The 19403-nt window shown below is 32.3% G+C and overlaps 1 protein-coding gene across 19 annotated transcripts in view; it reads right to left on the bottom strand.

Annotated features, from left to right (window-relative positions):
* Positions 1-19403, bottom strand: part of LOC115216989 (plasma membrane calcium-transporting ATPase 2) — a 330524-nt gene that overhangs the window by 113774 nt on the left and 197347 nt on the right. For all 19 annotated transcript variants that reach the window (XM_036507543.1, XM_036507544.1, XM_036507526.1 and 16 more), the window contains 3 exons: positions 17047-17289; positions 4342-4467; positions 2583-2726 (listed from right to left, as the gene is read on the bottom strand). In XM_036507543.1, the coding sequence (XP_036363436.1) occupies positions 2583-2726; positions 4342-4467; positions 17047-17289 (513 nt within the window). The remainder of the gene's footprint in view (positions 1-2582; positions 2727-4341; positions 4468-17046; positions 17290-19403) is intronic.

Raw genomic sequence — 19403 nt, 5'->3', positions numbered from 1 at the left:
TTCAATCCAATATCATCTTTGATTTATATGTTGACCTTAGATAGCCTTTACCTTCTATAACAACCTTTCATCAGTATTTCAACCCAATATTTAATGTCATTCTTCTAGATGTCTTATTTTCTTTAAAATTCTTCACATTTCTTTCTTAACACTTTAACCCTCCATGAACTTTTGGAATCCACATCCTTCTTTGAATTTTTTTTCTGACCCAGAGCATCTGAATAAACATGCCTCAACTGTTTCAATGCATATTTCTGGATATTTACTATGGATGCTGAATTTTAAAGAATGTGGTGCTCTAATATTAAGGCTTTGCCAGAAGCTTCTATATAATTAGCTTTAAAGTGGGAGTGAGATGGAATCAGACTTGACAGCATTTTTTCTTTAAAGTGAGGCAACTAGAAATTTAAATCAATCTCTGAGCGTGTGCTTACTAAAATCATCAAATTTAGAAAAATTTGAGAAGGAAGCGGTGCTGTAAAATGGACCTGAAAAAGAAGACTCTTTAGAAATGTGTTTCATGAATAGCTGCAGACGACACACTTCAATACACCTAAATTGAAAGAAACAAGTGAAATTAGAAGTTCCTGCTGAAATAGAGAAATCTGATAAGTTATCAATGACAAGTATTTATGAAGCTAATTGGCAAATATGATCAATGCACATAGACATAGCTACATACAACATTGTCAGTTTAATATATTTTATGCTAACAATATTTTTATATACATATAATATATGCATATATACATATATATATATATGTTTATATATATATATATATATACACACACACACATATAGATTAACATACAGGTATTTTGACTATAAGTAGATAAAAAAAATCTCTACTTTTTTGCTTGTTTAGAATGGAGTATGTATTTTCTTGAAATTTATGTAAATTTCCAATATGTGAACATCTTGAATATTTCAGTTAGGTCAATAAGAAACTAAAATTTTATTAAAAGTTCACAATAGTGTCCAAATTCAACAACAAAAATTCACCTGGTCAAACAGTCTTAGCTTTTGATTTCCTTTATTTCTTTCCTTTCCATGCTAAGTTCCAGTCTTGTATTCTCTTTCGGAATGCCTTGAAGCATTAAATATGGTCAGTGAATGTGGTAGTTGTTTGACCAAGAAATCAGGATGTCTATATAAATGCTTGCCTTTTTATGATGATGGAAATGAGAAATCTGTATAGAGACTTCCTCATCACTACTAATTCATGCTGGTACTTTGTATATTATCTGAACCTTTTGTTATTGTCGCTATCATTAATATCTAATTTATTAAATGCACATCCCTATTTATAAGCAACTTCCAAATGTAACTAAGTTACTGCTATGCATCTTAATAATTTTGGTAGGTTTTCAATGTTTATATCTATGTATATGTATTTTAAGCTTATTTTGTAAGGATCTTTTTTTCTTAGAATTTAGATATTTTTGAAGTCTTTCCAACAAGATGAGTTTTAGAATGTCAGTAATCCAGCCCAGTAAATAGGAGTAGACCTCTTTATCAATCAATCAAACTGCTACAAGCAGGATTACATTTGTTGGCTCAAAGCACAATATAATGGTTGACGGATGACACTCAAGATTGTGGTTAGGAGATCAATGTTAACATACAGCAACTGTATCTCAAGGCTTACTTCTAAAAAGTAAGTACTCTGAACACAGGACAATTTGGTGATGTTAACTGATTTAAAATTTTAAAAGAATAGCCATTTTACACTTATTCTGCTTGTAAATTATGTTTAACCTATTGTAAATTATGTTCATATTTATTCCCATTGTTTTGAATAATTAATACATTTTTGTGTAGCTTGGAGATTTCAGTGATCATTATCATCATCATTTAACGTCTGTGTTCCATGCTAGCATGGATGGGATGGTACCACAAGAGCCGGCCAGGCTGAAGCCTGCACTGGACTTCAGTGATTGTTTTGGCAGGATTTTTACAGTTGGATGCCCTTCCTAACACCAACCACTCAGCAGAGTGGGCTTAGTGCTTTTTATGTGGATGTGACTGTTTAATTTTAGAACAACATTGTAGACTAAGTGTGAGATCTAGCTGATTTCAACATAAAACAGGTAGAATATTTTGGACAGATATAGCCAGTTTAAATGCTAAAGGGCTAATAGTACCCATGTCTATGGGATACCCAATCTTTTACACATTAATTCAGGAGCAAGCAATTCAGTTGATTTAACAACTAAAACCTCATGGTTGAATGATGGAGACCCGCTACTACCATAAAAACAAACCTGAAGGAAAGGATAAGAATGAACTTTTATCCATTAGCACTAATTATGTATTTTGCACAATTACAATAACTTAGTGTCTCAATTTTTTTTAATGAAGACTTACTACAAATTTCAATATATACACAATCCATCCATATAACGGTTTTAAAGTTTTGACAAAGAAATATAATTCGACTGATGTATTTCCTGAAAAATATTAAGATATCAGGAACAAAGTACTTTTTGGAGCATACAAAAAGCAGTAGAATCTATAAATCTTAATTTTTTTTTAAAAAAGCAAGCTGTATTGTGTTACATAAAAAAATATAAAGTTACCTCCTTCTTCACCTTTCTTCTTTTTCTTTGTTTCTTTGTCATCTTGATTAGATGCACCAAGCAGAGCAAAAATGATGCCAGTTTGAGAGTTAATGCCCACAGCCGTAATTAGCATTTTACCACTTCCTTCCATTACATGAGTTCCTAGTGAAGGAAAAAAACATTTTTTTTCATTAATATAACATAATATATTCTATGAAGTAGGAGCATAAAGCAGTGATATGTATAAATGCAATGTTATTATTACCAGTTCAGAAATGCTTGTGGCTTGTTTATTAGTCCAAACATTGCATATCATATTCTGATTTTTCTACTCTTTTAGTTGATGACTTGTTTCAACCACTGGGCAACAATGCTGGGGTACCACAATGAAGGGTTTTAGCCAAATATATCAGCTCTAATACTTACTTTTTGCAATCTGCTAAAATAAGTTATGGGACATAAACACATTCTGTTTTCGAAAATATGGTCAATATAAAGCCAAAATAAAGAGACAAATACACGCCCATGTGCATGTATATCTATGTCTGTCTTGTTTACATGTGGCACACTTTATGCATGGTTGTGCGTACTAGTTTCACCTACAATGAATTAGTTGGCCTCAGGTTATAATAGAAATCCTTTGCCCAAGATACCACATAATGGAATTGAACCTGAAACCACATGGTTGTGAAGCAAACTTTTTAACCAGGTTATGGAACTGAACCCAAGACCATGACATTGTGAAGTGAACATCTTAATCATATAGCCATGTCTATATCTATAATATATATTGGGAATTATGGGTTAAAATGATTTAGAAATTACAGCATCTGGCTTGTAACAATCTGCTATTTGTCTTTTATAAATGAAATGTTGATAGTTATTTCTAGTTAACAAAATTAAAATTTTCATTTTGGATGAGAATCTAAAATCTACAAAAAAAAATACAGGCAATCTCAGAATTTTATTTAGAAACTAGCCTCATTTATATCTTTAACCCTTTTCATACCAACCTACATGAGACTGCTCCAGGTTCTATGACATAAACTTACTGTTTTAAAGTTGTCTAAATTATAATTTTCTATAAAAATTTTATGCTAATTTGTTCCAGATCCAAGCTTAATAACAAGAAAGTTATTTTACTAAATACCTCATTTTAAAAATTAATTGAAACAAAGACAGCATATGTTGACAGAAATATGGTAACAAAAGGGTTAATGGCTGAACTACATTTCTTTTTTTAAACAAAATATTTAGATAGTTAAACTCTAGTTTCAAAGCTGCACTTTTAAATTAATGCATGGAATTCTCATATATATCACTAAATATATATATATAAAATGAAAGTGAACTTGTAGTTACAGATTACAAATAATTATAATGTTTGTATACTGTCAAAATATAAAACCATACAGTATTATAGATTTACTACAAAGTAATTTTAAGAAGAATTAAGGCAACATCAGAAATTATCTGAACCTTGAAAGCAAAATGTTTCACCTTATAAAATGCTAAGATATAGATAAAAACCTTTGATAAGAATTAGCCAGATAAAGGAGGACTCATATTTTTTATGGCATGATATAAATTTTTAGTGATAAAAACTGCAGGATACTGAAGCTTGATGCAGTCAAAATAACTTCCATTATGTAGTTGAGTGCAAAACATCATACATAATACCATTAGGAAAAAATCTTTTCATTTTAAATTTCAGAACCCATCATAATGGAGACTGATGTAATGAAATTAGAAAATGGTTTATAAAAAGAAAACTCACCAGATAAGAGAATAGGATCACACTCTACACTCTTTTTCACATGGTCTGATTCACCAGTCAGCGAGCTTTCATCTATTTTTAAATCATTGCACTGTATAAGGACACCATCAGAGGGAAGCAAATCACCTGTAAAAATGATACAAATTATTTAGTGTTAAGAAACAAAGAGATAAACTATAACATAATTTTTTTGTTAGTCAGATGGGCAGCAGTGTTCATATAAACGATTGCCAAAATTAGTGAGGCTGATATATATGGAATTCAACTATGGGATATTGATAGGGAAGCAAGCATCAAAAGATTGCAGATTTGAAGATGAAGAATTAGATAAATTTTATGAGGAGGAATGATAAAAGAATGAAGTGCAAGTATATTAAGTAGGTTTAGGATAGTTCAGAGGAAACAAAAAGGGAGTGGATACAAAGGTTGTAGCTTGTTGAGTGAAGACGTCTCTTTCATTTGGATGTATTTTTAAATAGATATGAATGGCAATTATATTGTTGCAGATATGTGAGTAGAGCAGTGTGTTGTGACTGTTCTGGCAAATGAATCTAAAATTGCAGAATATTCATAAGAATAATGTATGTGTGATGAAAGTTATCTATGCTGCATGTAACCCACATGCAGTGTAGATAACTCTTGCACTTTAATTTATACACCTGTGTATAGAAGGATGAAGAGGAGTGAAAGGTGTATAGTCCACATAGGAGTAGGCATGGTTTGAAGTAATTGCGAGAAAGTTATCAGTGTACACAAAGAATAAATAAATATCTGTTGTAAAAAAAATTACTATATGAATTATTAGAGTTAGTATCTTTATGTTTATATTTTGACTTCAGCTATTGACCTGTACATAGATCTCATATTGCTTCTCATGAATACTGTTAACACTTTGGTTATGTTTAAACACATTTAGCTGATATAATTCTAATCATTGCCAATATTGTTCTGAAAACCTAGCTACTACAACAATGTGTTTCTGAGATCTATGCCTAGAATAGACTTAGCAGTACCTGCCACCTCCGATTGATTGATAATAGATGCAGCTCTAATAAATATTAAACTTACAGACAGCAGATATAGAACTGTGCATGTGTTTACACGTGTGGAAGGCATGTATATTTAAATTTATGACACCATGCAAGAATGAGATAAACATTTGTGAATTGTTTATGAATGAATTTTAAAAATACATTTGCATCACCCAGAGATGGTTTCATGAATCCATAGAATTATTTGGGACAATCTATAGTTAATCATTGTTACCAAAGCTTAAAACTTGTCATCACTGCCATTCTTGAACATATAATAATGTTGTTATCATCATCAACATCAAAAGTGAACATCAGTTTTATAATAATTCCCATCTGTCATGTAGGTTAGGTATGTGCTTGTTCTGTTGTCTTAAAAGTTACTTCTACAGCAGTTCTGCTTCTGTTCCAACCATTGCACTGGAAATTCCACAATGTAAAAGATTTCATCACTATTTCATTTGGAATACTTTCCCATGCCTTCTTCACTCATTTTACAACAATACCAAGACATTTTGTAGTACCATCTACTTTGTTAGTTTCTTGTTTCCATGTACCAGGTTTCCATGACTTATATGTATCTTAAATGGCTTATTCATTGAAACATATAACCAGTATAGAAATGATGGACAACCTTCAAGAATCATTATCTGCATGGTTTTATTTTCCTGAAATTTAATCTTTACAGATTCACACAATTGTAAATGGGACTGGTACCATGTAAGTAATGATTTTGACTAAAGAAGAGACCCTGGTCCTTTTATCCAGCCAAATATGTGATAATGTTTTGTTCATCCATCACTTTGAATAGTAACTCCACTTGGGAACATTTACTTTCTGTTTAAATGTTTGTAAAAATATTGCCATTAGTTCAAGTTTTGTACCATCAGTTAAGCATGCTAAAACTACTTTCAAATGTTAACTGTTTATATCTAATTGTTTTTATATTAACAAGTGTTGTTTTCTAGTCACAATAATTATCAGGTATATCAAAAAGACAAGCGTTTCATCCATGTTTCTCATCTATAATGTTTATGACTAATGATTACAAATTTATGAATTGGCCTTTATTGCATCCTATGGTAAATTTTGTACAATATGGTTTTGCTGGTGTACACAAAACATTTAAGTAAGATCATATATCTCCATGAATCATACACCCAAGTATATAGATCTCCAACTTCTCAGTTCCATACCAACCATCACAATCCTTCCAATAAAACATCAACTTTCTTGAGCTCCCTGCACAGATTTTCTCAACAGAGTTGTAACTGTTCATGTGGAATGTTAAACACATTGATCTCATAGGTCTCAGAGGGTCTGTTATGGCCAGGGACACAACACTTTCCTCCATACCAAATCCACCAAAATTGAAAGATATATGTAATCTTAGCTACTTAGGTTAAGACTCTTAATTTGGTCAATCAATGTTGGGTTGTCACTTTGGTGTAGTGGTTAGCACAGTCTTAGAATTTACATTAAAAAAATCCAAATATCTGAGAACATTTGGATTTCCTTGCTGATGAACGTAGTGCTATTTCTTGTAATGTTATTCACTTAGTACATCACACAGAGAAGAGGATGCCTGGAGATTGAATTCTTTAGGTGTTTGAATCATGCAGGTGATGGAACAATTTCTACCATCTTTTCCTCTCTCTTGCTTGCTCTCCTCTTCTCTTATACACACACGAGAGAGAGAGTAGACATGACTATTTTTACTTTATTTACTGCAGATCTTTCGCATTTGCTATCAATATGTGATTAAAATATAAATAGTCAATATCAACTAATAAGTGCAAGCATATTTTTATATGCATGTGCACACACACACACGTTTCCAATTTTCATCTTCCAATCTCATTCAAAGCTTTGGTTGGGCCAGAGCCACGGTACAAAAAAAAAAAACCAAAAAAAAAACATACCCAAAGTACTGTGTAGTGGGACTGAACCTGAAACTATGTGGTTGGGAACAGAACTTAATATTTTCTGAGTGAGTGCAACAAGTAACTGTCTGACTATTTATTCTTTAGCTGGTTTAAGCTATGTGGTTTTAACAAGCTAGAACTGTGAATGTATGCCTTTACTGATGAAAGTATAAAGCAAGAAAAACAATCAAAAGAGTAAAAAATTGGTGGTAGAAAGGAAATGTGCTGAGGTGTTATGAGACATGTGTATTTGTTTCTCTTCTCACTGATTTATTTTTCTGTTTATTTATAATGTTTTAGTTATTATTGCTAATAAACATATATTATTGTATATGAATGTCTCATGTTTATATAGCTGAGATTTAGGTAGTTGAAACCCCTTAACACTAACTACTAAATATTGAAATAAAAGTACATGTTATAAGCCAGGTACACTGTGAAATAAACATTTATGTACTTTTGTATCAGTCACAGATGCAATTTTATATCCATTTCCAAATGTACCAATAACGGGCAATTCCTGTGGTTAGTAGTTCATATAACATCACTGCACTGGGGTTGAGGAAAAGATACACAATTTGCAATCACTAAGTCTATCTAGTTGAAATTAAGTAATGCAGAGCTGTGTAATTTATTTATGCAAGTAGCAACCTCACTGTAAAATTAACATGGGATTTATTGATTTGCAGTACTGACTGATATTTCTACCTGCAAGAAGAAATATCAACAACAAACTAGTGTATTATCATGGGAGATATTTGACTCATCTACTTAATGTAACTAAAACCAGAATCAAACACTGAATTTGTTGATTGTGAAAGTCTGTTAAAGCAATTAAAAGAATTATGCCGGTTTTTCATGCTCAAATTGTAGAATGGTTTTTGTTGTAGCAATTACTTTTTACAGTTGGATGACCTTTGATTAAGTTGGAATGCAACATACGTTATCAATTTATCACTCAGGCAAGATAGAATAGTAATGTATAAGCAAATTAGCAATAATTTGGGTTTGAACTCATCACCAATATGATCAATAGTTTAGCATAGTCATTGTGGTACATTATATAATTGTAGTCAACCAGCTCTATTGGAGCTGTTGGATACCATTGCTTACATTCTGCCAACACAACTAAATTGTAGGAATGAATCATTCATCACTGGACTGACTTAGGTTCAACAGAATAAAAGCAACCATTAATCAAATGCTTCTTTTTACCCTATAGAAACAATTAACAAATTTATATCAGTGAAGAGTTACAAGACTAAGTGGTAAAAATTGCTTTGTACTAAAACAAAGCACTAAGCCTTTCCTTGTAAATTAAGTTTCAAAAGATGATAGGGATCACTTGGTGACAAGCTAACTAGGACTTTAGAGATATTATAAATTATACATATTTGGTAGAGTTTAATTTTAGAATTTAACATGTTTTGAACTGAAGAGATAAAAGGTGTTACCAAATCATCTGGTAAAAGAAAATACTTTACTGAGTGCTGAAACCAATACTTGAGCCTGATAATCTCAAATGCAATGTCAATCCAGCCACTTAAAATGGAATCGTAAATAACATTGTTAACATAACTGAGCTGGTAGAGAGGGTACAGGGAAATAATGTTCAGGCTAAAGTACATTTGTTATGATGAGCAGAAATGGCGTATAATTTATGCAGTGGAGTAATAACAATGTCCTATCTATGTGTGTCTGTGGAAAGTCTTTAGTAACAACTCTGGAGAGATGTTGGGAGATTTTGGATATCAGGCACTACAAATTTAAGTTTAAAATTAAGTCCAGTTTAGGATTTTGATGAGGTAGTAAAATGTAAGGAATTTTCTATTATTAGTATTATAATTTGATTGTAACTCTGTTCATGGTTCCTCTTTCAAAATAGGTATTCTTTTGCATTTTGACAAAATTTTCCGGTTTAATGCATGAAATATTGACTAACACAGTTTAAAGTTATCTATGTTATATAGTTATCCATTACAAATAACTCTTCTATTTTAGCTGGAGAGAGGAATGGAAGATTTAGAACAAAAGAATAGGAGACATTCCAGAATACCTGTTACATCTACACTAAGTGAATATATTACCTAAGTATTTATAACTGCTACTTGAGAAAAACTGAACATACAAGTTAATTTACTCAGGACTAGCTCTGAGAAGTTATCTACACAAGCAGGATATGAAAAACCAATCAATGAAAAATAACAACAAAAGTTTTACAGCTCACATAGAGTACTTTGCCAGAATGTAAAGCTTACAACAGTTTCTCTCTAGGTTTTTGATACTAATGTTGGTATTTTGAGTATTAAAGAATTTATATTCCTTAGTCATTTTTAACCAAAAGTTAGTTAATAGTTATTGTTATGAACCTTGAATGTCACGAGTTTCTTGCTTAATTCAAATATATTCATACTTGTAATGTTGTGTGTAAGATGATTTTGCTGGTCTTTATTGCTGAGATTTCTTGGTTTTCATTCAGGACTTGTTAAAGACCATATACTAACCAAGTTTGTTTATCTCTGTACTCTATATTGATACAGTGACTTCACATTGCTACACTAGTAAACTGATCTAAACTCATCATCATCACACATGCATATATTTTTCAAACACACACACACACACACACACTCCATCAACCTTAACTAAATAGACCAAAAATACAATTACATAAATTAAACAAAACCTGAAAACTGGACAGCATAATAATAATAATAATAATAATAATGCAAGAGATGCAATCATATTCTATGTGTCTGCTTGGGGTACAATAGTACCCCAACTAAACTCTATGCCATACTTTTCACTATGATATCAGTTCTTGGGCAACAAACTTATTCTTTGTATGGAAAACAATCACTGAAATAGCTTTAGACTATATATCAATCATCATCTTAACAGATTAATGCATGAAAGAAAAAGCCTGTTCATTAATTACAAGACTTCATCCATGCCCAACCTTGAAACCAATAGACTGAAAGTAAATTAGTTGTTATGAATTCTACAATTACCAACCTTGATATTACAGAAGAAAGCATTTAATAAAACAATTACAGAGACAGTGTAACAATCCCAACAATATAAACTAAATTGTCTCTTAAAACAAAGCAGGGCTACATACTATAAAAATAAAACAAACCTTAAGCAACTAAACAAAGAAATAGACAAAATATGAAATAATAAAAAATTCAGAAATGGTCTTCATTTATATTAAAACAACATCACAAAATTAACCACAACTCTGTAGAGCCATTTTGAACAACAGCCATACCATATTAATAATACTCTGTAGTAACATTGTCTAACAAGCAACCAAGAAACACTTTTCAAACTCATACATCTAATCCTACAATGAACAGTCTCTTTAATAGTAGAAATCAACCAGAAGATTAAACAAAAGACAATCTCAAGCCACAGAATGTGGCACTGAACCTGTTAGACTAAGCATCTAAGGCCCCCAAGCAATCTTCAAATACTCCCACCGACAAACCCTAATCTACAGAAATCTTATTAAAGTAACTTCTTGTAGACATACTATTCTCCTATACATATAGCGCCATTGATTCTACAATGGTATATTCTCAAATTAACAAATCAATAGCTCTCTCCAACAATATATATATATATATATTTGTGTATATACATGCACACTATATAACTTCCAAGCTCTACTACTACTCCCTAATCTTTAAGAGAAAAAAAAAAGCGGGGGGCATAGCATAATCTAAACACTAAGCACCACTATACACACTCTTTAAGAATATTTCCAATACTCCTGGAGACTGTTATTAAACTTTAGTTAACAGTCTATCACAACATTCTCTTTACATAACATCATCAAGGATCTTTTATCCTGTTTCTATCAATTGACTGTGACCATGCTAGGGCAATACCTTGAAGGGTTTTAGTCGAACAAATCGACCCTAGTACTTATCTAAGTCTAGTACTCGTTCTATTGGTCCCTTAGGCTGAACTCCTAAGTTAAAGGGACATAAACACACCGGGACAAACAGTTTCTATCTACCAAAGCCACTCACAAGGCCTGAGGCTATAGTAGAAGACATTTGCCCAAGGTACCACGCAGTGAGATTGAACTTGGAACCACGTGGTTGGGAAGCAAGCTTCTTGCCACATAGCCATGACTGTGCTTTTCTGAATGCAAAGCAACCAATCTCCTATTAGTTCATCATCATCATCATCATCATTTAATGTCTGTTTTCCATTCTGGCAATTATTGGACAGTTTGACAGGAACTGGCAAGGCCAGGGGCTGCATCAGGTTCCATAGCCTGTTTTGGTTTGGTTTCTATGGTTGGATACCCTTCCTAACACCAATCACTTTACAGAGTGTACTGGGTGCTTTTATGCGGCACCAGCACCAGTGCATTTTATGTGGCACCAGCACTCACACATGTGCTTTTTATATAGCACCTTGGTTTTAGGACCTTAACTCTGTTGTGGTGAGCAGGTCTTTTTGAAAACAGCAATGCACCACATACCTTGGTTCTCTGTCATCTAGTTCCTCTCTTTAATTTATAAATTGGCAAATTTCTTGTATTTTTATGAAATGTTTGTTATATCTTAACATCAAGGCAGAGAAAAGAATACCACTTGTTACACTTCACCAGACATAGAGTACAGCCACAGTGATATGATTAAGAAGTTTACTTTGCAACCCAGTGGTTATGAGTTTAATTCTGCTTGCTACTATATTGGGTCAACCAAAACCATTTGAATGAAATTTGGTAGACAGAAACTGTGTGCGTTTGCCACTTTACACCAAAAGATTTCATGCCTATAACTACAACAAAATTCTTGCAATGGATTTGAAAAAGAAAATGGTAGTATTTAACAACAAAGGTAGAAAGGAAAAAAAATATTTAAAAAAACAGTATGTTTGCAAGCTAATGACTAATGTATGTGTGTATACAAGCAGAACTATCCAATAATATATGTGAGCAGTATTCCAATATGAATCCTACTTAAGCTAGAGCTGAAGTATTTTCTGGTTCTGAAGATGAAGCCTTGTTTTGGGAGTGGTAATGTGAAGTTGTTGAAAGATCTTTAGAAATTGTAAGGCATAACATTCGAAATGATTTTTGAAGGTTTTAACTGTCTTCCTTACAAGTAGAAACAGCTGGGTACAAAACTATGTTCTTCATGTTTATAATGATTGTGTATTTGTGCTATAAAAGAAACTTACAAAAATGCATCAGTTTAGAAATAAAACTTGCCAGGAGGAAAAATTTACAAGATTATAAATTATTTTGCAGCTGTTACAAATATCAAAACATTATATCTAATAATTGCAGCAATTGATGAACAGAGACAGTGTATAAAGACATTTATCTATTCATCTATACTTGATTACATATGTACACATAACTCTCAAAGAATCCGAGAGACAGAAATATTTATACAAGTGTCAATTTAATATGATTTTTATTATTAAGAAGAAAATTACACAAAAATATTCACAATTTGATATATGTCCCTAAGAATGGTATGTCAGTGATGCCATGATGATTAAAAGATATGCAACAAAATCAAAACTATTCCAATGGGTAACTACTATAAAGAAGGTGGTAAAAAAAAAAACATGTAGGGTTTGGGTTCAAAATGTGCAAAGGAAATTATTAATTAGTAGGTAATATGCAGGAGATCTGACTTCTGAGTTGTTGTGATAACTATATGGATATAACTAATTTCTATATAAATAGTAATTAAATAAGAAAAAAAAAATGCTGGTATTTTAGTTAGAAGGGGCCACTTTCACAAGTAAATCATCTAATATTCTCAGAAGACATTACACACACACACACACACACACACACACATATATATACATACATGGGTGGCTATCAACTCAAAAAAGGAGTATGACCATCACTGAAAAATCATCTTTGCATGGCTCAATGGTCAGAGTGTCTGGCTCACACATCATGAGGTAGTGAGTTTGATTCTTTGACCAGGCTGTGTGTTGTGTTCTTGAGCAAGACACTTTATTTCATGTTGCTCCAGCTTACTCAGCTCTAGAAATAAGTTGCGATGTGACTGGTGCCAAGCTGTATCAACCTTTGCCTTTCCCTTGGATAACACTGGTAGCATGGAGAGGGGAAGCTGGTATGCATGGGTGACTGCTGGTCTTCTGTAAACAAACTTGCCTAGACTTGTACCTTGGAGGGGAACTTTCTAGGTGCAATCCCATGGTCATTCATGGCCAAAGGGGGTCTTTATCCTTTTTAAAGGTAATGGCTATCAGTAATGCCTGAGCTGAAATTTGAAGCTTATACAAAACCTTTCTAAGACTTCCACCAACAAAGCCAAGTAGTCCAGAAACAAGCAAGAGCAAGATTTCTGGCTTTGCAATGAGAAAGGGATATCTCAACAAAGACAAGGAGTCTGTCACGATTTACTCCATTATGTGCACATATGTATATAGCCATATAGAACATGTACTAAATAAATTCAACATCAGTACAACACAGTAAAAATATATTTCTACAAAAACAAAAAAAAACTCATGTGGAAAAGGTTACACAGATTAAAAAAAACAGAAAATAAAACAAAATTCATGCAAAGTTGAAATAGGGAGAAATTTGGAAGTTCAGTTATCATTGAAAGAATAAAAAATAACATTTTATAATCTAATTATCCCATTAAAGGTGTATTTGTAAATTATTTTACATGTAATTTTTTTTTTTAATATTTAGAGTTAAACATTGAACTGCCTGAAGCTCAGAATGATCTTTTATTTTTAATTCAATTTGAATAATATTAATTGGACTTAAAAAAAAAACTCTACAAGAACAAATATAACATTTCTGTTTACGATATATCACTGGAAGTATAATTCGATATGTGAAGTACTTCTGACAAGAAACCAGTTTAACACTAGCATTCAGGTTACTCTGTCAAATGTAATGCTTATTTACTAGCATTGTTTTGAATTAATTATGTATTATCTTGTAGCCTTGATATTTTGATGAGGTGATTATTTATTTTTAGAATGACATTGCAGGGTACATGTGAGAGGCCAGATCTGATAAGTTTGAGCATAAAACAGGTAGAATATTTGGGCTGGATTAAATGTTAGGTTAATTAGATAAATTATAAAATGATTATAATAAAATATTGTTTACATTCTTCATTTATAGCAAAATTCTACCTAAAAGACATCACAGCTGATTAAATCAAGCACCCTGAAAGACTGTATAACTGATTGCTACTTTATGTAAAATAGCACAACTCACTATTTGAAATAAGCTACATTAAAGATTGCACAACTGACTGAAATAAGCTACATGTGAGACTGTATGATTGTTTGAAATTAACCATATGAAAGACTACATGATTGTTTGGAAAAGCTACAAGAAATGCCATATAACTGACAGTTTGAAACAAGCAATAGGTTCCTTTTTAAACTACCTAAAGAAGGAACAGTATCACTATCTGACATAAGACAAGGTCTTTGGTAGGTAAATAATTCAGCAAATCATCAGCTAGTGGAGATAGTAAGAAGGAAAAAAAATAATTGTGGAATATAAGATTTTCTGTCATATACAACAAATGCACAATTTTGACATATTTTACTCCATATTTCTCCCATGTGCATAAAGAGTAGTCTATGATGTAACAGTTACTGTGCATTCAACACTGGCCTATTTACAGGCTGGGGGCAGAGAGGATGGACGTTTTTGAAATGGCTATCACTCAGCCCCAGGGAGAGGGACACATGTCTGACAGGTGCCATTTGGTCTGTGGAGTCTTAGCACTTTTTTTATTTTCAGGTGAAGCCATGGCACTGTGAATGATAGAGCATTGTGTGTTTGCCTACAACAGTTACATAAAGAATAACGAGTCTGTCACAGCAGTTGAGTGTGAGTTTTAGTGCCACTTCAACATTCACCGAAATTAGGCTGTTCCCACTTGTAACAAAACCTTATGAATGGTACAGACCCTGGAAAATGTGGAATATGTCAGACAAACTTTGATAATGGAGTCTGACTTGCTCTGCTTGGAGGCATTCCACTGAACTTGGCATCGGTAATTGATCGGCAAAGTGTATTTTGCATGAAGACTTGCATTTTTACTTGTACAAATTGGTCATTGGGCAACAGTTGAAACATGGGACTATGCACAGTGGCTTAACTTTGCATGTCAGATGAAAGTAATTTTTGAGGCAAATGACAACCTCATTTTGTTAACGCATGAAGCTCATTTCCATCTCAATGGCATGGTGAATCAACAGAACTGTTGTTATTGGGTCTTGAAAATCTGAGAGAGCAATGTCACCCAAATCAACAGAATAATGCTGGAGAGAGTGGAAGCCAACTTCCAAGATGGCCTTCAGAAATGCATCAATGAAAATGGACACCTTTTGATGGATGTTGTTTTCCACACTTGATTTTGATAAATGCTAATTCAGTACAAACATGTTGATGTCAATAAAATTTGTTTGCAGCTAAAGTTAATGATTTTGTGAATTTTTCAAAAACGTCTGTCCTCTTTGCCCCACCCTGTACTTTGACCATTGATCCCTATCCATGGCAACTTCACTAAATTTTATACTTCATCTGGTTAGACTGTTATTAACTTGGAAAATCTGTCTTTTGCAAAGCACTTTCGAACATTGTAATACTCTAAGTTGCACAGGTATGGTTTAGGTGCATGTATGACAGCGTGGTTAAGAAGTTTGCTTCCCAACCACATGGTTTTGAGTTCAGTCCCACAGCATGGCTCTTTGGGCAAGTGTCATCTGCTATAGCCCTGGCTTAAGGAAAGCTTTGTGAGAGGATTTGGTAGATGGAAACTGAAAGGAACCAATCATATATTTATATATGCATGTATATGTATGGGTAAGTGTGCTTATGCTTGCATCTGCTTGCCTTGACATAACATGATAGTTGTAAATGAGTGTTACTGCCAGACAAGCAGTGCCATTCATTTCCAATATTCTGCAAAAACATTACCTTGCTTGGAAACAGATGAGGCTTGGCAACAGGAAGGGTATCTAACTGTAGAAAATCTACTCCAATAAACTCTATCTGACCCATGTAAACATGGAAAAGTGGATGTTAAAACAATGATGATGATGTATCTTTAATTGTGTGATTATAGAAAGTAGTCAATCTCATATGAATATTTGGTCATCTCCAAGCAAGCCCAGTCAAAATCAATATTTTTTAGCATAAAATGTTATCAGCTGAGAAAGTCTGCTCTCTTGTATTTATCCATTCACTATTTGTTCTTTGAGCAACAAATTGTAAAAGAGTGCCATGTTCTGCATTTGTGACTTTTGTTTTGTGTTTATGTAAAGGTCCAACCTTTGCTGCTGCAGAACAGAACTGCTTCAATGCAAGCTTTGAGAAGTATTATTTTGGTTCTATTGCTGACTGAACAATTCCAAATATGAAGGACAAGATTTGTAAAGGATATTTACAAGAATTGAAGTAAGTATTTATGATTTGACATATGAAAAGCATAGTTATTAAATTAGAACTAGAATTTTGAGTGATTTAAAATGTAAACAAAAAAATGGAAATTTTACATGTTATCCACTTTTAAAAATAATGATTAACATAAAAACTAAAACTATTAAACAAAAGATTTAATTAGAAACTAAATTAAATTACTTGGAAACTAGAAAAAAAAAAGAGAAAAGAAAGAAAATATAAAGTATATGTTATTTTTTAAAGTGAATATTTGATGTGATAGAGATGGATGAAAATAAATAAAAAGTGAACTTACCATATTTAACAAGGCAGATATCTCCCACAACAAGTTCACCAACAGGAATCTCAATCACTTCGGCAGCACGTATTGTACTAAACTTGTGTTCATGTTCAATTTTACTTTGTAATCCCCTGAATTGTTTTTCTTTTCGCCAATCATTAAAGGCAGTGACTAATACAACTACAATGACAGCTACTAAGATTGCTAAACCTTCTATCCATCCAGCTTCATCAGAAGATTCATGTACATCTTCCTCAGCTATAGACAAAAAAAATAAAGATCATATTATTAATGGCGACTAAAAAGTAATGAATGGAACACACACACACAAACTTTTCATTACGATATACATTGTAAGACTGAGCAAATTGAGTCCATTCATTTAATGACTTTGCATATAAAAATAATGGGCATGTTTGTTGACTTGAAACTTAAGTTGATAATAAATGTAAGATGTCTGACAATTGCATTATTTGTGTTAGATTGTTTTATGTCATCTAATATTCTGATTAGGAGGGACTTCATCATTTCGTCAGCCTTGACGTTCTGAGTTCAAATTCCACTGAGGTTGACATTGCCTTTCATCCTTTTGGGGTTGATAAATTAAGTACCAGTGAAACACTGCGGTTAATGTATCCGACTAGTTCTCTACCCCAAGTTTCAGGCCTTGTACTTTCAGTAGAAAGGATTATTATTATTATTATTATGTTCATGTAAAAACTTTTCATAAATCTCAAAACTGAAATATAGTAAGAAATGTTAGGAAGCAGGATCTTAGTCACAATTTAGTTTTCATGGACCAAAAGTTGCTTTTCTTGGAAGAGATGCTTGTACAGTTTAACTCAAGGCTTCTCAGAGTGGTTCATATAGACCACTGGAAGTGAATAAAAACCTAGAGGGTCCTCTTGAAAAGAACTTTCCAAGCAAAATATTCTGAGCTTGCACATCTGTGAAACCCACTTTACAAACTTTTCTAAGCATGTATATGGTGGAATCTAGATTTAATCATGTACATTATTTACTCATCAAATGCAGGAGCACTTTGAACATACAATATGTGGCACAAACTCACAAAGCTACAACCTAATATTGAAGATCTCTGTGTCCATTAAACACATCCTTCCAATTAAAAAATAATTCAAACATTAAAGGTATTTCTGCATTTATAGTAGACTGATTCTTTTCCTGTGTAATTTGTAAAAAAGATTAGTAAATTGGTTATGTTTCAGAATATAATATATGATTATAATTTATTTTTGAGGTGGGTGAGTGGGTGGAAAGGTGATATGGAAATAAAATTTTGTTATGAGGGTGTTTCAAGTAAAATGTTTTGAGAAGCTCTCGTTAAACTTAACAGCTACTGATATGAAATATGCAAGATTGAAATCATTGTCTCTATACATTAAAGGATGTTCATTATTAAAAACATAATAATATATTCAAACAAGCATTTTGACATCATAACGTTAAGTGAAGTGACATGTAGTAATAAACTTATAATATCTGTTTATGAAACCTCTCAACCAGATTTCAGCCTTCTTGTTTGTCAAGAATGTTCAGTTTTTATTATAAAAGTACATGAGAAGTCAATTTTGCTATAATAAAAAATCAAGGTTGAATAGATATAATTTATGTCTGGTCTCCACCTAGAGCCTAAATACCAGATTTAAGCAGTACCAATACATAAAAACCGTTTTATGTATTATTCTTAGCTAGAAGATGGCGACAATTCTTAAATAAACTCAATGTTCACTGACCTATTTAAAATATTATAAAGGTCAAGGCTGTGTAGATATATTTATGCTCAGCAAGTTCTTTTTGTAATTAGGTGTAATGGTGGCATTTTTCTTTCTTTACATGGAACCAGAAATATTGCTTTGTCCAGAGATATTTATTGTAAGAACTTCAGGTGTTTCAATAAATATGTTTCAAGCTCTTAAGATTGTTGAACACTCAAGTAAAGTAACTGTCAATGTATTTATGTGATTTAGGTCTTACTAGATTTAAAAATCTATCATGTACAGAGTTTATTCTCTTATATCTATATTGTTTTTGCTTAAAATATTTAACAAAAACTGAAAGGTTACAATTGTACAGATAATTTTCAGTTAAAACTACTACATATCATTTTTGTTAAAAGCAAGAAGCAGTTTTGCCAATGATATCATATCACAAGAAATAATGAACATGTTAACTATTTCACAGGACAAGCCAATATTTCTGCTCTAGAAAATGTGATTTTCCATTGCATACTCAATATTGTACCGTTGATGTCATATTTGGTTTTCTTAAGTGTGCAATGCTTTCTACATATATGTATGCAATAAAGAGTATTGTAGATATACACTCAAACAAATATATGTACACAAGCA

This window comes from Octopus sinensis, linkage group LG11 (genome assembly GCF_006345805.1).
Source record: "Octopus sinensis linkage group LG11, ASM634580v1, whole genome shotgun sequence".
Taxonomy (NCBI): Eukaryota; Metazoa; Mollusca; class Cephalopoda; order Octopoda; family Octopodidae; genus Octopus; species Octopus sinensis.
Note: the sequence above shows the minus strand (reverse complement) of the source record. Positions and strands in the feature narration are given on the sequence as shown.